At 37.8% G+C, this 20,080-nt stretch overlaps 1 protein-coding gene across 2 annotated transcripts; it reads left to right on the top strand.

Moving 5' to 3' along the window:
- The first annotated feature begins 1,285 nt into the window (after window positions 1-1,285).
- LOC149414148 (uncharacterized) lies at window positions 1,286-18,328 on the top strand. 2 transcript variants are annotated; one of them, XM_089643664.1, is made up of 5 exons: window positions 1,286-1,419; window positions 1,807-2,625; window positions 9,506-10,490; window positions 16,393-17,357; window positions 17,712-18,328. In XM_089643664.1, exons 2-5 carry the CDS (start codon window positions 1,825-1,827, stop codon window positions 18,288-18,290), a joined length of 3,330 nt encoding a protein of 1,109 aa, XP_089499790.1. In that variant the 5' UTR covers window positions 1,286-1,419; window positions 1,807-1,824; the 3' UTR covers window positions 18,291-18,328. The 2 variants fall into 2 exon arrangements, with proteins under 2 accessions (XP_089499790.1, XP_089499791.1); XM_089643665.1 differs by lacking the exon at window positions 1,286-1,419 and having other exon boundaries at window positions 1,702-2,625.
- The last annotated feature ends 1,752 nt before the right edge of the window (window positions 18,329-20,080 follow it).

Genomic DNA, 20,080 nt, shown 5'->3' with positions numbered 1-20,080 from the left:
CATCGACACGATTTCAATATAATTAAAAAAACGTAATCTAAGTTATTTTCCCGATTTAGTGAATTACCTACATATTGTATATTGCTATAATATGTTTATTTTAATACTAGCTAAAACCTGCCACGCGTTGTCTGTGCAGATAGAGAAACAATAGCGCGTGTTGTTTTTACGTCCTACAGATGACGTTGTTTTAGCTGTCACAGCTGACATCTATATAATTTAGGTATATAATTATACACGCGTATTCGAATTCAACGTTGTGTCAAAATTTCAGACCAATCCGTAAAGAACTTTGGAGATTTAAGATTTTGAACAAACAAACGCAAAGACGTTGTTCGGAGAATTTTAAAAATTCTTCAAATTTCAAAGTTAATTTTCAAGTTCTGTGAAATAATTTTTCAAGTTATGTTATTATTTCCGTTCTGTCGAGCAACTAGCCTATAATGATATAATAACAGAACTTGAGCAGAACCTTCACATAACTTGAAAATCAACTTTGAAATTTGACGAATTTTTCAAATTCTGTGAAACAACACGTCCTTATTGCATTTATTATTTATAAAGATAGATAGAAACAGTTAATACTAACAATTCTAAATAAAACATGAAACAGAACAAGACACAGAAAATTACGTTACTAAGAAAGCAGAATTTGAATAATTCATCAAATTCAAAGCTGATTTCAAAGTTCTGTGAAGGTTTTATTCAAGTTTGGTTATTATTTCAGTTTTGAAGAACATAACTTGAATAGAACCTTCACAGATCGTGAAAATCAACTTTGAAATTTGATGAATTGTAATTCTGCGAAACAATCCGTCCTTAATAATATACCCTACGTTTTAATTCATTCAAAATATTAATAATCTTTAATGAAAATAACATGTATTTTTTCATTTATTGCCGTCAACTGACTTTTTAGACTGTTTTAGAAGTTATTTTTTAACAAAATTGCAAACCAAATGTACTTTTTTGCGAGGTAACTCAACACACATGTACAAGTCATTAAAAGCGATGAAGCAACAAACATATAAACTTAACCTAGTTTTTATCTCATTACTTTTCATGACTTTATATCACTTTTGAAATGTGTGTATTTTGCCGAATATCTGGTCACCTTTTTGCTGTAGGTGTAGATTTATCGACGTGGCTTAAGAAATTCGGATAAAGATTTCCCCAGAATATTTCGAAATTTCCCTAGATTATTTGAAATTTTGACATTGTGCTTTTTCCCTTCTCCCCCCTAAAAAGTTTTTTCTCTCCTAGATCTAGGGAAATTACCGTAGACATTACATCACTGTCACTGGCTGTTACTCCGCTAGAAGTCGAATTAGCAGGCAGCGGGAAGCAGGCCTTGTGTTTAGTACCGCGTCTTGTGTTTTGCCTAAATAAAGTGTCAAACAGTGTTTAATTTTTGTTCAGGTGAAGGGATTGCACTTACCCACCGTGCCATTTTTATTTAAATGATAGAGCATCTAGTAAAAAAACGCGTTAATACAATTTTATTTTTATTTTTTCAAGCATTATAAAAACAGCAGGTCGCGACAGTTGCCAGATATTAAGAAATTAAGTTATTGCCATTTCTTGCGGTGTTCTTCATCATTGTCAAATAATATTACTGTTTTGGAATCGTCCGGACACGTTGGATCTTATCCAACTATCCTCGCACATTATGTGGTTTTTCGATGATGTTCAGATTTGTACCTAAGCTGCAACATCTAAATGTTTCAAATGTTAACACTTTCTTCCTAACATTGTGTCCCGCTTTTCTTAGTGTGTATTATTTTTAATAGAACTTGTTTCTTGCAGGTGTTTTGATCACCGGCCATGAACGGAGATATGGAAGAGAATATAGACGCATCATTCCAGGGATTTGCCTACAAGTTAGCCGGAGCCGCAACTAGCGAAGGCATGGCAGTCGACAAGCACTCAGACAGCAGTAACCAGGACGACGATAGCAGCTTGGGGTCAAACAGGACAGGGGACGATAGCGGGGTGCCGCCTGCACCCAACATTCAGAAGCAGAACAAAAGCAATTCAGAGGGCAAACAAAGTGTTAAACGTAATTCACGAGGTGTTCCCGTTGGTACTGTGAACGTAGATAGTGTAAACATAGATATTAATGTAACTGCCGTCAGACCTCGTGATGATAACAGCAAGAGTGGTGGCAATAACCTGTCAAGCGTTGCTGAGGATTCTGCGATAAATGCGGCCTCAGAATCTAGTGGTAAACTTTCGTCTGGTAGTGCTAATGTTAAGGCAAGTGGTAGTGCGTACAATTCTAATGACAATAATGTACATATTGCCAAGAGGGGACACAATAACCCGGAGAGCAGCGGCCTCCCGATGAAGAGAAACATGATTCTGGCGGAACCACAGAGCAATACGGTGATTCTCGATGTTCTGGGCGGTAAAATGGAGACAGACGGACCCGCCGCGGAAGGCGTTCAAGGGGTGACCTCGCAGACCAACTGCACCAACAGTGACTCGGCTGAATCTGGAGATGGAGACGGATCTGGAGTCTCCAGCAGTGAGGAGTTGGAACATGAACTGGTGCAGCATGTCTATGAGATCCAATCTGATTCCGAGGACGATCACATTCCGAAGGTTTCCAAGCTGAGAGAAGCGGTATGCTACTTGCACCTTTACAATAAAATAAAAAAAATATTTATTAATTCATACATTGACATAATTCCCATTACATATTACGATTGTGCAGAGAGTTTTTTAGAAACATACCTATATATATCGTCCCAACTGTATGGAGCCAGTGCGACTATGGCATCCCCAATGAGGCTGAAGGTAGTGGGGATGGGAAAGAGATAGGTAGGAGGAAGGTGGGGAATGACCTGGCTATTCAGATCTGGTCAAGCCATTTCAAGCAACGTTTCAATTCTGAATGGTGGTCTTGCATCATGGCGATACTGGAAGTATCTTCCATAATATATTATTTAAAATTAGTATATTGTGAAAGAACATAAATTTATTTGCGGAGGCCAGAATTTGAACCCACGACGTCCGGCTTGCTAGTCGAGAGCCTTACCCCCCGAGAGGCCGTCAGTAGTTAATCATTATAATTTAGCCCCCGCATTCCCAATTTCTACCTATTTATAGCAAGTTTCTCGTTAACTCTTTAAGATTTTAAGTTCTAAAAAAATATTTGTAATTTTTGAAAATAATATCTATTCATTTGTTATGCCGAAAATTATTAAAAACACGTTTTGTTCCGTTATTTAATATGTTATAGGCATGAAAAAATTCACAGCGAATCTTTAAATGCAACTAATGCATTTTTCGAGAGATTTTTACTCTATTTCAAACGAGTCGTGTTTTATTAAACATTTTCTCATTTTTCGCTTAGCTATTATCGTATTTTTTAATATCAGCGCTCTCCTTCTAGCATTCATATTAACAAATCTCCCTTTCAAACCATCTTTAAACGCTTACTACGGGGCCTTAGGTAAATGACAAACCAGTTAAACGGGCAAAATGTTAAAACTTAAGTACCAGTGTAGGTTCGTACAATGAGGCAATAGAAAAAATACAGGAGAAAAGAAAAAGTACTTAAAAAATATAGTAAAAAGAAGCCAAAGTAAGTTACTTCAATTTAAATATTATTATTTTTTCATATTTCGCTAGGCTTGGTTGTCTTTAAATAGTATAAAACAAATTCGCTTTCCGCGTCTGTCTGTTTGTGGGCTTAGTTATTCTAAACTACGCAACGGATTTTGATAGGGTTTTCGCTATCATTTAGAGAATTTCTTTCGGAAGGTTTATGTATATAACACATGCATATTATATTTATTTAAAGTAGAGAAAAGTCGATCAACGCCTTGTACACATCAGCTAGTATTAACATAATATCATCTACCAGTGGGTACAGTGCACGTCAGGAGGCAGGCATACTGCCCGCCTCAGAAAACCCCTGATTTCACGTAGGCGGAGGCGAGTGAGAAAGCCACATGCAAACGAAGTGAACGGTAGCCGATATAGTCACGTGTTCTTTAGCTGGAGGCGCGCCTCAAACGACATACAGTTCCGAAGTAGCAGCGATCATTTACGATCGGATTTGTTATGTGTGTAGGTACGACTATTTTAAATGTACTGCCAATTATGTGCAGTTGATGGTTGTTCCTTTTTTGTGTCGTTTAAAATACAATATTATTGTAGTTTGACTAAGGTAATTAACTTGTTAGTGTTCTTCTCAGGGTAATTTGTTCGGTTTTTTAACCAACTGTTATTATACGTAGCCTCAATTTGTTCGCTTTGCAGAACAGCTCATATGGTCTCATAAACATCATTGTCTCCCTTACCATTAAAGCTAGAAATATGAACTAAACGGTGTTAGGAAGAAAAAAATCTCAAGCTTTACATTAAAATATAGAAATTAACCACAAAATAAATAGAATGCACACAGCTATGAAGCCAAAGGTTCCGACTGCAATTTGAGAAAAATATATGAATTTTTGTTAATTATTTTTCAATGAAAATACAAAAAAGTGAGGTGAAAGTAATATTTATAATACATTTGTCTAATTAAATATGTATTTTTCTTCGTTATCGATAATTTTAGTTCACCGTTTCGACGAAAAAACGTAAAGTGAGCCATTTTCAAATCATTTTATGTTTGATTAAAAATAATTATATGTTTATTTCTAATAATAAAATTTGAAAGCGTATTTTATCACCTTTCAAAAACAGTTATTAGTTTTCGGTTACTTTCAGAAATATCTCATTTAGATAAGCGGAAATACACACAAATTTTCCAATTTTCTGACAGCATGTTTAAGAAATGTAACTTTTGATATGCCAGAGGCCTAACGGGTTATTAGTTTTGCACATTTTTATTATTAATTTTCTTACGATTATTTTGCTGCCATTAAATATCGTCGATTTGATTTGATCTCTCGTTAAAGAATTATGTTGGTATGTAGTTGTATTTTTGAATAAATCTGTTGCAGTTTATTTAGCCATGCAATCTTTTTCCACAAAACTTTCCCGTCTTCTGAGTACAGCTACATGTACCTACTCCAAAATCGGATTTAAAAAAACGTATTTGGTATTCAGTCAAGATAAACCATCTTTGTGTTCTGATTGCAACTGTCATGAAAATCGCATTTAAAAACGTGCTTCCATATTCACAACGGAGCAGATGTATTCTCGTGTTTTGATGACTACAATAGTCATGTTTAAAACAACCGTATTTGTAAAGAGACATTCGGACTCACAGGAACGGTGTTTTCACAAAATTTTCTACAAATACAGGTTCTTTTTGGTTATTTTTGCTTTACCTTTCCTACATACCTTCAAACAGAACAATCCCAGTAAAAAATATGTTTCTAATGTTTAGGCATGAAGATAGCGTAGCTTACAATCGTGCCCAGGAAAGCAAATGTGCTCATGTTCTGAATTTTATCATCTCCAAAAACAAATTTAATGATAAAATTGCTCGAGGCCTTTGCAAGAGAACCCATTTCCATGTTCCGAATGCAATTCTTGATTTATTATCTTTAAAACATCACATTCTTGCTACTCTGGAATATCATCACCTTAAATTATCTTTAACATGCTGACGTATACCCGGTGTTGCTGGGGGTTATCCTTAGGAGATAGACATATAATATGGCAGACTTTTCTGTATGCCTGTTCAAGATATACAATTCCCCAAAGATATAGAGACATTGGCCCTGAGGGGAATTATTTTTCTCAGGGCCTCCTGTGTGGATTGATATAAAAAATATTACTTTTTTAGCATGTAAAAGCCGAACCGGGCGTGAAAATCCCAGGTGCTACGTCACCTCTTAAACTTTTCATGAAATAAATATGTGATAAGTCTGAAGTTATAAATCTCACATGGATTTTCATTTGTTAAAAAAGCCAGCCGCTTCGGAATTCCGTAGTACATTATTTAGATATATCTTATAAGGTTTAGCCAGCGTTAGCAATGTAAGCGCTCGAAAATATTTTTCTACGACTTCATTACAAAACATAGACCTTTCTCTACTTTCTATAAATATAATTTAGATGGAAGTATTATAAATATAAACCTTCCGGAAGAAATTCTCTAAAGGATAGTGAAAACCCCATCAAAATCCGTTGCGTTGTTTAGAAGAACTATACGCACAAATGGACAGACACGGCTAGCGACTTTATTTTATACTATTTAGTGACGAATCACTCTCTGGCGAGTTCTGCAAAGAAATCATTTCTATGTTCGGAGTGCAATACATACTTTTTAATGAATATCATAGCGAGGTCTATGAAGAAAAATCCTCAGTTCAGAATTAAATATTTATTGTACACAGTGGTAAAGTATGACGGCATCCGTGGTCGAGGGTTAAGACTTATTTTTTTTATAAATTGAATAATAATATTGTTGAGTACATAAAAAAATGGTTAAATGATAAATCCATCAGAACAATGCGCACCTTTCGCAATTGTTAAGTTTTTGAAATTTAATCCGGATCCCTCACTAGACCCGGCTGAAATCAAATTCACAATATATAGCAGGTTTTTGAAATTCAAAAATATATATTTAACAGTTTTACAATTTTATATAAATAATTACATTTTGCATGTTACATTAACCAGTGAAGTTTCCATTTAAAACTCATGTTAAATTCAGAAGAAAAACACCTTAATGAAAATATCTGAGATATCTTAGATGTCTTTCACACCATAATGAAAATAACTGAGATATCTTAGATATCTTACAAACCTTAATGAAAATAACTGAAATATCTTATACATCTTAATGAACATAACTGAGATATCTTAGATGTCTTACACACATTAATGAAAATAACTGAGATATCTTAGATGTCTTACACACCTTAATGAAAATAACTGAGATATATTAGATATCTTACTCACCCTAATGAAAATAACTGAGATATCTTACACATCTTGATGAAAATAACTGAGATATCTTAGATGTCTTACACACCTTAATGAAAATAACTGAGATATATTAGATATCTTACTCATCCTAATGAAAATAACTGAGATATCTTACACACCTTAATGAAAATAACTGAGATATCTTAGATATCTTACACACCTTAATGATAATAACTGAGATATCTTAGATATCTTGCACACACCTTAAAGAAAATAACTGAGATATCTTAGATATCTTACACACCTTAATAATGATAATAACTGAGATATATTAGATATCTTGCACACACCTTAATGAAAATAACTGAAATATCTTAGATATCTTACACACAGTAGGGGGAGAGGTTACATAATTAAATTCAAATTAATTTTGTCCAATATGTATTTAGTAAACTGAACTAATGACAAATGGAAAATATTGGCGTCTGAAAATATATAATTGTATTTTGTGCATGTACAGGATTTTCCAATAAGAGGTGTTATTTTGATATTCAATCGTAAAAGATGGTTTCGTTGCTTGTGTGGCACGTAGCGTCGTCTTGTTGAAAGTAAACGTTGTCCAGATCAATACCATCCAATTCCGGCCATAAAAAATCATTAATCATCTCTCGATAGCGCAATCCATTCACCGTAACTGTTGCTCCAGCCTCATTTTCGAAAAAGTAAGGTCCAATGACTCCGCCGGACCATAAACCGCACCAAAAAGTCACACGTTGAGGATAGAGAGGCTTTTCAACAATAACTCTTGGGTTTTCCGAGCACCAGATGCGACAATTTTGCTTGTTGACGAAGCCACCGAGGTGGAAATGGGCCCCATCACTGAAGATGATTTACAAGTGAATTTTAATAATTTCAATGCGTTATCGTAGCGTGTATCGTTCCATGTTTATTAATGGCGTAGTTTCTACTTGTCAAATGTCAAAAAATGACAGCTTTAATAGTAACATCTACCGAAATAGCGGGCTATTCAAAATAACACCTCTTATTGGAAATCCCTGTACATGCAACATTGATTTTGAATTTTTTTATCCAAAGAGACACTGCAACGCCATCTAATGTGTGTGTTTGCAAGCACTTAAAATTTTGGTGCTCTTTGAGGTATGTATATATATAAAAAATATTGTGTGATTTAAACTGAATAGAGTAACATAACGAAAAAATAAATACATATAATGGTGCTAAACCAATCCTCCTTGTTGAATTTCTTGATGGTATATTAAAGTTAATTTGTAATACAATTTATTGTGTATCAACTGATGCATGTATAACTCACTGGATTTTTTAAGTGAGTTCATTCCATTTAATCTAACAAACTAACCTAAAATAAGATAATTTTAAGTTGAAATTATACTTCCAGCAACATGTTGTAAGTAATTTTTCAAAATAAACGAGGTCTTTCTCACAAATATATTTTTTATAATGGACTGGACAATTTAATAATTATTTACATAATTTGCACAAACATTGGTTTCATTTTTATCAATGATTATAAGTGTTTTTCAAGAAATTGATGAAATTTTTCTCTAAGCTTAACTGAAACGGGAAAAAGTCGATATCTGCTATCAGTTTCAAACTTTTTGCCCCGACCGCTCGAAACGTTTTTACCAACTGGACCCTTTTAAACAGTTAAAGTCTTCTGTTTATATTGAACTAGTGAACACGATGCAGCTTTTTCTATAGAAACTAGTGTTTATAGATTCTAGCAATAACGCCTTCTTCACAACAAAACACTGTCTTTATTTAGACTAACAACTATTATGTGTCGTACGGTTTGGAGGACAAAAGCCTCTCTATCTGATTCTCAAAACCTCAGCTCAATGCAAAAATGCTCAAACAGCTCCCAGTTCAATTATATCCACCATGAAGGGGTGACCATCGGTAGTACCTTGATACGTGCATTTGTGGATTGCACTGTTTGTCTTTAGTCTTCACATAACAACTTAAAATGACATCTGTGTCCCAGTCCTAGTATAGTACAAGACTCCCGCACAAGAGCAAGCGGGCCGTGCATACTCCGATATGCACAGAACCATGTTTTACCATACTACTAAAACAGCATCGGCTGCATCGAGACAGCCTGACCTAGCCGATAAAGTGACATGAGCGAGACAGATTACACTCTTAATGTTAAATCACGTTATCGAAGCGCCTTGACAGCGAGATCATTTGGATTGTGCGTAATCCAACGCGTCTGGAACGTATTTCGCTTAGAAATACTAATATACAATGTTAGCACTATAACATTCACACATTGGAACTCGTGCGGGTGAATTCAAACAGATTAATTGCGTTTCCTTTACTCTTGAGATAATTTTGGGAACGCTGACGTAGCAGTATTATTTAATCAATTATTTCACAAATATAACTTGGTAGATAGAATGCATTGCAGTAGGTAACCTCATTCATTCATTTGCTCCACCTAAATTAGAAGTGAAATGCCTGAAAAGTGACCATATGTACTACTGACATCTGTCGGATAACTCTATAAACTCTATGATCTATCTACATTAAAGCCATCTGTGTCTCTTTTGTTACACTTTGTGAGTGTATTATTTTATTTTCATACTGTTGCAGTACATATCTATAGAGTACTTCCTACATGTTTCAGGAATCTGATGATCTGGATTCTGGTGAGGATTCTTCTTCTGAAGATGAATGCACTGATGTATCTAATGGAAAAATACCAAATTTTGAACATGTCAGTATCAATTCCGACACCGATCCAGAAGATATGGACAACGATTCCTCTAAAGATAGCAATTCCAGGGAAGCCGGGGAAATTTTTTTGGTGGATCATACGTCCAACTATGGAGACGACAAGAGAAACAAAAGAAACAAGATGAAGTCAGAAGAGGTTGTCTACGAGGTGAGTGACAATGATGATACAGCGGATGGTATCGCAGCAAAGGCCAGGGCTGTAATTGACATGTATTCCGGAAAAAGGTACAAATTAATGGATGTCAATAGGAAGCTCATCACCGATGCCAAGCAAATGGGGAGACAGGGGATGGCGGGAATGAAAGACGATTCAGAAAATGCTGTTATTGTTACTGGCACTAAGGATCTGGTGGGTCTGGCCAAGAGTAAGGCCTCTGTCAAGGAGGCTGGGGAGAATAAGGAACCCACAGGAGTCATTATTGACACAAACTCATCAGTGGCAGGCAAGAGTGCAGCTCAGCTGACCATAAAACCCACGTACCCAGTTCTGCCAATGAGCATGGCCTCGTCGTATCAAAGCATTGCAGCCTGCGGCACCGAGATCAGCACCATGATCGTCAGCACTAGCGCCACCTCCATCTTACCTTCACTCACCGACGACATGTTTGTAGTGGAAGCGCCCTCCTTCATTGTACCATACGTCTACGAGAAGCCTTCTGTGAAGTCGTTCAGGGAGTTCGTTGATACTATGGGGAAGAGACTGAAGGAGGAGAAAGAAAAATTAGAGAAGGAAAAGCTTAAATCTAAAGTAAAAAAAGATAGACTCGAAGAAGTGCCTGCACCAAAAACTGGAGAGACAGACGAGGCGTCCAAACCTTTAGCAACAGAAGCAGTCGTCGGAGGATCGCCAAAAAAGAAGAGATCTGTTAAAAAAGGTAAAATCTTTTAACTGTCATAAAGCAAAGTACTTTTTGCATTTGACTTTCAACAGTTCGAAAGTTTAATATCTTTCATAAACAAGTATTATTTTTCAACAGCCATGTATAGTCGAGCCGCTCCCAACTATCAAATTAATAATTAAGCAGTCAAAAGGGCAAAACAAAGCATATGAAATCAATTATGACCACAATAGTGTAATCGGGCCTTGCTATCAATGTTCAAATATTTATTAACTTACTTCCTAGTTGGGAGCATCCCATTTGCGTTGTGTGGCCCGTCTGTATTGAGATTTGACATTAATGCTAGTCTCACATGAGCGCTATAATCTCTTTTGCGGATGACATGTATATAATTGACCTGGCATCGTATTCCCACCCCAGTCGTGGTGTGTTCAATTCCTCAGCTGGCTAAGTCCTCCATTACAACACGAGCAATATTTTCAGCTTACTGTGTTAGTACTAGGAGATTTTCAAATATTGTCAGGTTATTCGTAACCCGGGAATGTTTGTCTTTCTTTAAAAAACAATAACAAATAGAATATTGTTCAATCAAAAAACTTCTTAACCCTAGATAACTAAACTATTTTCATTGTTTCATTGTAACTACACTTTCGTCGTGTGGACTACGCAATAAAACACTAGAAATAAATCATTTAATTAAGATAGGAACTTGTTACATGGCACAAAAGTAAGGTTTATAATGAACAAATTAATATCAAAATATCAGTCTACACAGTGACCACACATGTCAACATTATGTGGACCACAAATAGCCTTTCTACATCTGGTGCAACGGTGTTTGGTCATCCTCTGGGCCTTGGATGGACAAAGGTAGTAAATTTTAGGCACGTTTGACGTAGATGGAACCGCAGCTTCTGTTGTAGAAGATTCGCCAACATTAACAATAAATATATGAATGTACATACCTTTACAATAAAAACTGTTGTTATAACTAAAGTTTCGTCCAGCGGACGAAGAGATGGTCATAGGGCACGTCCTAGTATGCGTGTGGAAGCAATCGCGTCACGTGCTGCACTGTTTACTCAAATTAGGAAGGTAATGAAAGAGTCAAGGTCAGGGAGCGGGGGGTAGTAGGTGATTTAGAATTTCGCCGAGTAGCGCGTCGTCGCCTCGACGAGCGATTAGTTATCTAGGGTTTACTGCGTTCGTCTTCACCATCAGCGATTTAGTTAGCAGAGCATTCAAGCCTCTTGACTTCGTAATTACAATTTCGTATTTATTTCACAATGCACAAACGCTGAGGCTATTACATAACAATATAATCTAATAATATACTTAGTATTGGAGTCAGCACCGTCATCTGCGTAGTTAATATTATTACTGTCTGCAGATATGACATTGAGTGGCGGACATTTTACCTCCTTGCCTGACTTCGCTTTTAAGGAATAAGGGTATGGAAGAAGCTCCTGCCCATTGAATGTAGTTTTTCTCTTGTCCATACCAAATAGTCAGGATTTTGACATCTGCTGCCGGGTTTTTTTTCCCCCATAAGTGGTGGGAAACACGATCAAAGGCATTGCTTAGGTCAAGAAAACACCCATAAACAGTAGTATTTTTTATTTTTTTACTAGGCTATTGTTTGTTTTACTCTATAAATGGCAATATCGGTTAATAAGGCGTTCTTGAAGCCCAATTGATTATCCAGGGTAAATACATTGTCTTTTACCAAAGTGAATGATTTTTTCTAATAGTCTGGAAATCATTGTCGCCAAAGAGATCAGTCGGTAATTTCCTAATATCGATGCATCCAGATGATTGGATTTCAGGATTAGCGGAGTATAGGGTGGCTATGTGTAGAGCTGATCTCCTGCATAATTTATGTGCTCAATACTAATGGCGTCGTACCCTGGACTTTTTCCTACGGCGGTTTGCTTAATCGCACCCAAAACCATTTCAGGAGTACCATTTATGACCAGGTTATCATTGGCCGCAGGTGGACGTGTTATTACAGATGGTTTCGTGGTATCTCCTTGATCCTCGCTTAAGTATAAAAGAAGCTAAATAACCATCATTTCATCAATATAAAATATCTGGGGTCTTGATTGATAAGCATCTAGGTTGGGATCAGCACATAACAAACTCCCCGCATTCGCAAGTTATCTTATGTATTTCCAACTCTTAGAAATATCCTTACTCCTACAACACTTAAATCAGTAAACTATGGTCTCTGCCTATCCATATTAGCATATTGGCCTACTGCCAGTTCCCTCAAACAGTCTTGAATTCAATGAATACCTTGATTTGTGTCAATAACTTGTATTTCATTTGCAAAGTAATCTGATAATTTAATGTACCTGCTTTAAAAACTTGATTGTTTCAATCAAAACTTGTTAATGTAGTATCTAGTGTATATTTATTAAAAATGACTTAAAAAACATCTTTAATCAGTGCGTGTTTTCTCCAAACTTACTTTATTTTTAAGATTGTGTTTATTTAGTTTTAGACTACCTAACTGTTAAAATTGTGATTTTTTTAGCGAAATTTTGTAATTTAATTAGTGCGACAATATCTGGAGTTACTAACGAAGAAAGGGCAGATATTCATTATGTGTACGGACTTTACAGGGTTTTCCAATAAGAGTTGTTATTTTATTTTAGAGGTGTTGTGGATCATCGGCTGCCTTGAGTTCTTGTGTTAACTGAACTTTATAAGCCTTAAGACACAAATCTTCATGCAAAATACGGTGTAATGACGTTTGTGGAATGCCTAATTCCAAAGAACGACGAGGAATGGACAAACCTGGGTTTTCTTCAACACTTTCGGCTACTGCAGCAATATTCTCGGCTGTTCTTGAGCGACGTTCACGGGTTTTATTCTTCACCAATTTCTGTATTGCGGTCCGACAAGGTGCTTCACGACCACCCAAAAATGTTCGAGTTTTATGAACCGTCTCTGCCAAATTTTCACCATGTGAATTTTAATAATTTCAATGTGTTGTTGAGCGTGTAACGTTCCATTTTTATTAATGGCGTAGTTTCTAACTGTCAAATCTCAAAAAATGACAGCTTCAAAAGTAACATCTACCGAAATAGCGGGCTATTCAAAATAACACCTCTTATTGGAAAACCCTATATGATGGAAACGCGAACCCCGCCCGCCAGGAATATGCACGTCGTTTTTCAAATCGAAATTAGCACTCGTGTTTTTGTTGACGTTGCACTTATTCGCGAACAAGGCATAGGCCGAAGTCTTCATCTTGGCTACAATTGATGACCCTGCATTGTCACTTTGTAGAATTTCTGCAATGACTAGTGTTTTCAAAAGTTTTATCGGGGATCTCTTCAAGAAGCACAACCTGCACCCGTTCCATTATCGTTGCGTGCAGATCTTTCTGGAACGTGACCCCGTATCAAGGATTTCATATTGTCAGTGGTTACTCCGTATGCAACTAGAGAACTTGAACTTCATTGGGAGCATCCTTTGGACAGACGAGGCCCAGTTCCACAGAACTGGTGTGATAAACCTGCATAACTTTTGTGAATGGGCAGAAGAAAACCCACACTCCATAAGGCAGGTGCACCAGGTTCTGTTCTCTGTGAACGTTTGGACGGGAATCATTAACAATCAAATAATAGGATCAGATTTGATGCCACCCAGACCTAATTAAAAACTTTACCTGCATTTCTTGATGAACAACCAGTTGATTTACGTAGAAGGCGTGAAATGTGGTTTCAACAGGATGGACTCCACGTTTCGGACATGCCTTTCGCTGATACCCAATTCCCTCATCGTTGGATTGGACGTGGGAGTCATTCTCCATGACTGGCGCGGTCACCAGACTTGACGCCGTTAGATTTTTTTTTTGCGTTGCGATGAAGTTTACGCCAAAGAATTTGAAGAACTTCGGTTGCGTATTCACGAAGCTTCAGATGAGATACGTCACAATCAGAGATGTGCTTTATTTCAAATAAATCCATTTCAAATGGAAATGCAAAATGCAAAATGGGTATTTTCCATTTTGCATTTTAAATGCTTTTCTAAAAACCATTTTGCATTTTGCATTTTAAATGCTTTTCTCAATGCATTTTCCATTTCAAATGCTTTTTTGCAACATTCTTCCTACTATCTCCACTCATCTGTTTTTAATAAGCCCCAAATATCAGTCGGTCCTCAACCTCGCTATGAGAGATAATTTACATTTGTCAAGTTGCTCCCTGGTAGGAGCCCTGGCAATTGAGTGATACCATTACAAAAAATACTGAACATGGGGCCATGACGCTGTAATATTAAATGTTGGATAGCAGTTTCTATGTTCTTACGTTGGCAACATTAGTCCCGCGCAAATTTTTTGTGGTTTCATAATCTGTAGTCGTGGTGTTTTTGGATTTACCATCATGTAATATGTTTGTTCTACATTGATGTCCATTATTAAATGACAAAATTGTTTAATCATTCTATAATTATTCTAATTGTTTGACCTGAGAAACCATTTTGCATTTTCAATGCATTTTGAAAATAGGTATTTTGCATTTTGCATTTGAAATGCTTTTCTAAAAACCATTTTGCATTTTCAAATGGAAAAGTTTTGACCCATTTCCATTTTGCATTTCAAATGGTTTTGGGTACCCATTTTGCACATCTCTGGTCACAATGTACGAATTGTAAATAGTATTACTTTACGTTTACATTCTTGCCTACAAGCAAAAGGTGGACATTTTGAAAATTTGTTAAATTAGTCAAAAGCAATAACATTACTTAGTGAAGTGATTTAGTTGAAAATCTCGCTTTAATTTTATTGTTTACAAGCGGTTTCGGTGAGCTCACAGCGAATTTATCTGGTAAGTTTGTACCTCACCCTAAGGATTTTTAGTAGGTATGTCTTAAATGAGATCCCTGAGGCGTATGTGTGGTAAAACCATGTATGTGAGGAATGTGGATATCCGCAAAGAGTGCAAGGCTGATGTAAGCGTAATGAGTAAGATCAAGAAAGGGACGCTTAGGTGGTTTGGGCATGTAGAGCGAATGAGCGAAGAAAGGAGTGTAAGGAGAATATACGATGCAAATGTGAATGGTAGCAGAAGTCGGGGACGCCCGGGGAAGACATGGCACGACCAAGTGAATCAGATACTTGAGTCGGGCCATGTCAAGAGTCAGAACAATAGAAGAGTATGTATGAGACGATGTATGAATGTGAATGAGGCAAGGAGTGTGTGCCAAGACCGAGTTGTTTGGCGGTCCGTCCTCTCTGCCTACCCCTGCGGGGAAACGGCGTGATGGTTAGTTAGTTATGTCTTAAAAATAGTGATAGAATTTCGGAAAAAGTTACTTATCTTTACTCGTACCATCATGTAGAATCACCTCCCGAAGTTAGTGCATTTACCCCCGTACACCCTGTATTACCCCTGGCTATATCCATCTATTTATATCCCGAGTATGACCGATTACCACTCCGAGACTCGTTCTTTAAACTATTACTAACCTAAACTAAACGAGTCTCACTTTCGAGGACCTTGCCATAACCTCTTCGGCTGCAGGGCGAGCTGCATCAATTTGTTTATTAACTCACCAGTGGAGAGAGCCATGCACCTAAATGTAGTTGATCAAAAGATCGATGTGTTTTTCATGTCCTACAATGCAAGGTTTTTGGCACTGCAAATACATTGTATAAACAGTTACAATTATAACGAGGTATATCCCAATCTGTACAGTTATAAAATATTCAATTTTTAAATAACTAAAATATACGAGGACTTGGCCAGTTTCATCAAATCGCTCACCGTACATTCCCAAAGGGCAACTCACCAGTTTCACGCTTATGCTACGAGTTTCCGAACACTGTGTATTATCATGTAGTGAAGTTCGTCCAAGTTAACCTCTAAATTTTTTTTTTTTTATGTTACTAGCTACAATCAATAAGCTGTTGTTTTTAACGTTTCAGCTAAAAGTCTAAAAGAAGACTCTTGCGATGAAACCCCATCATCGGAGTCAGAAGACTACGAGATCGGTGATGACGACACGCGCAAAACTATTATCATTAAAGAAAAAAATGACGACTCTCTAGATGGAATTAAAGATCCAAGTACAACTACAGGCCCCTTAAGTGAAATTAAGAATACAAAATCGGATAACTATTTTGATAATCCTCTAGGGAAGTTTTTCATAAATATTGGTGTTAATTTAGTACAAGAGTACGTCCAAGCAGATCTCCTTAAGCAGCAAAAACTCAAGTTGTACAAGGAGAACCGGTCGGGCAGTGAGAATATCAAGAAAACCGAGATGGCTATCAAGTCCCTGAGCAAGAATCTAGAATTCAGTCGGAACAACAACGCCCCCTACAAGTTCCAGCAGAAGAAGTGCGAGTTCTGCAGTTTCAAGTGTGATTCAGCTCTTGCAATGGCGCACCACATGGAGGTTCCACACATGATGAAAAATATTTACAAGTGTAACTTTTGCGCCTTTGAGGTCCGCAGGCCACGTGAAATCCTTAACCACGTGGAGGCAGAACACAACATGCGCGCCCGTCTGGAGCGCGCACCCGCCTATCACCAGTGCGCTGACTGTCCCTTCGAGGACAGCGGCAAGAATAAGCTGGCGCGTCACTTAGTGGCCTGTGCTAAGAAGTTCAAGTCTGATTATAACCTGGGTCCGCCGGTTGATTGGGAACCACCAGCAAAGATCCCCAAGCAGGTGACCCGTGTGTGTCTCAACATGATGAGCGCCTTCACCAAGACGGCGCCAACACCCGCTGTGAACATGGCGGCACTGAACGGAGGGCGCGGGCCGGCCACTCTGGTCAACTCTTGGCCCATCCCTGGTGCCCCGCTGGTCCGCGGCGGGCTGGTCTATCGGCCCAATTGGCCCAATCAGGCACACATGCAGCCCACCAACTTCCAGTCGTTGCCGGTAACCATTGACCCAAATAATCTATTACTCAATTGACTTGTCTCACTTTTTTTATCTTTTGCTCTTTTCCATTCAAATTATGAATAATTACAGATCTAATTTCCACTATCTACTTTCAAGAAGATCAGTGACAATTTCATGCAATCTGGTTGAATTGGAAATTTAGTGTCTCTATCATTATAATGCATGGGACCATTCTACTGTTTTAGCTCGTGGAAGTCCTCTTACGGCAAATGTGATGGTAGTTTTAAATTTTAGACAATTTGATAAATTTATTGATTTTGGGTTAAGTTAAATTGTAGAGCAAGGAGTGTCAATGTAATTTAATGGTACATATTGCATTTTATATTGCAGGGCGGACAAACCACTATCAAGGCAAGCCCGCTGGGCAATGTACAAGGCAGCACTTTGACCCTGCAACACCAGCCATCCATCAGCACCGCCCCGCCCTCCCTGGCGCCACCCTCGCTGGTCCCGCCCTCCGAGGCCACCTTCGTCATCTGCGAGATCTGCGATGGCTACATCAAGAACCTGGAGCAGCTACGCAACCACATGCAGTGGATACACAAGATAAAGATCCATCCCAAGATGATCTACAACCGGCCGCCGCTCAACTGCCAGAAGTGCCAGTTCCGGTACTTCACGGACCAGGGGCTGGAGCGCCATCTGCTGGGCTCGCATGCGCTGGTCACCAGCTCCATGCAGGAGGCAGCCAACTGTGGCAAGGACGCCGGCCGCTGCCCCACCTGCGGTCGCCTCTACCAGTGGAAGTTGCTGAACCACATGGCTCAGGATCACAACATGACTCTGAAGCCGGCCCACCTCTCCTACAAGTGCACCGTGTGCACGGCAACCTTCAGCATGTACAAGCAATTTGAGAACCACGTGTACTCGGAGCACAGTATGGCGGCCAAGCGCATCACAGAGAAATAACAAGAGTGCCTCGCTCAGCCCTGCCGCCAGTACGTAGTCATATGGTGTAGATATTAAACACTTGGATTCTTCATTTATTATCAACAGCTTTATCATTTTTAGCGCAAGGCTTCTCATTTTCCTCAAATTTTAATTTTGTATTGAGCTCATTGAAAATGTGGTCAAGTGTTATTCACAGAATTTTCAGTAAATCTTGTGCTGTGTCTATGCTTGCATCGACGACGGTAAAAGGAAACTATTTGTTTACCTCCAGATTTCAAATGTCATGCTAAACAAAGTTTTTTGTATTTTTAATAAAATAAATAATGCTACCACAAAGTAAAAACCGATACATTTTTTTGAAATTTTTATTTTTTATTTACATTTGTTTTTTTTAACATAAATAATTACTCTCTTTGTAATACTTTAGATAATACAAGACAAGTACAGTGTGACGTGATTAAATAGAAGTCTTCTCAGCTGCATTTTATATTTTGTTGATATGTTTCAATTGATATCTGAGAATGGGATATTCCCAAAATGAGTCCGCATGTATTTTTCCATAGAAGACTTGCGCGAGGACGAATAATTACAAACATCACACGGGAAGAACGTTGCTCCTGTGTGTATGTGCATGTGCGCGCGCAAGTTTGAACTTTGTGTACAGAAAAAGTGCATTCTGTACACGAGAACGGTTTTTCCCCCTAATGAGTCCGTAAATGTACCGTTAAAGATGACTTTCGCGAACACGCATATGTACCCAATGAACAAAAAAAATGGTTTTTCTCCGCTGTAAATCAGCATGTGTCCGCGCAAGCTTGACATTTGTGTACACGCAAAGTCGCAGTGTTTTTGTGAACACGAGAAAGGTTTTTCTCCGGAATGCGACCGTGAGTGGACTATCAAGGCCGCTTTACGTGAACACGAAAAGTTGCAGTGTATTTGTGTACATTAAAAAGGTCTCTCGCTTGTGTGAATTCGTGAATGCACTTTAATGTCCGACTTTTTGGTACTCGTATAAGTGCAGTAGGAACACGAGAATGGTTTTTCTCCACTGTGAATTCGTTTATGGTCCATCAGGTGAGATTTTGAAGAACATTTCCTGTCGCACTCGGAGCACGAGTAAGTTTTTGAATGTGTGAATTTTTTTCTTTTCTTTTTCAAGTCTCTAATTAACACAGCTTTAGGAAAAAAACAACCACGTAGCAATTTTTCGTACAGACTGTCTGATGAATTCCCAAGGAATGTTTAAAACATTCCTTGTTCATGTCCGGCAGATCTACAGCTACATCTGTTTCCGGCATTTCACCTCCAACTTCTTCCCCAATCCCTGGCTCCATATTGACGGTTAGGAAGGTTAGGAAGGATTAGGAAGGTTAGGAAGGAACAAGGAAGGAACTTCGGGTTAGGAAGGTCCATGGCACCGCTGTGAGGGCGTCCAACTAATAACGGAATAATCTGGAAAGTTCCTTTTAAATAAGTGAAAACATTTTATCATTGGTTCAGAGTTTATTTATAATACAATCAGTCTACTACTAATACTGTGGGAAAGAATTGTAAGAAGTATTCAATGTATGTAGGTATATCGCATCTGTTCGAAAGAAAACAAACAACGTGATCATTATAGATCCCGTTATGACTTCTCCATTTGGAAGTAAATTTTCGAAAAAATACACAAAAATGTATTAAGTACTCGATAGTTTTGACGATTCTACAAATATAAGACGCACATAACCTGAAAAATCAAACACCAAAGATCGTGTAGAAAAATGTGCCGCACAATGTTTAGTGTTTTCAAAAAAATAGTCAAT

This window comes from Hesperophylax consimilis, chromosome 20, assembly GCF_061612785.1.
Source record: "Hesperophylax consimilis isolate HC1 chromosome 20, BYU_Hcon_1.0, whole genome shotgun sequence".
In the NCBI taxonomy this organism is placed as follows: domain Eukaryota; kingdom Metazoa; phylum Arthropoda; class Insecta; order Trichoptera; family Limnephilidae; genus Hesperophylax; species Hesperophylax consimilis.
The sequence above is the reverse complement of the archived record's forward strand: the minus strand, read 5'-3'. Positions and strand labels throughout refer to the sequence as shown.

Bases quoted from the DNA above. Each gene is read 5' to 3' on its own strand.
- LOC149414148 (XM_089643664.1), top strand. From the start codon at position 1,825: ATGAACGGAGATATGGAAGAGAATATAGACGCATCATTCCAGGGATTT. The intron at 2,626-9,505 runs GTATGCTACTTG...TACATGTTTCAG, and splicing joins TTTCCAAGCTGAGAGAAGCG to GAATCTGATGATCTGGATTC. The intron at 10,491-16,392 runs GTAAAATCTTTT...TTAACGTTTCAG, and splicing joins GAAGAGATCTGTTAAAAAAG to CTAAAAGTCTAAAAGAAGAC.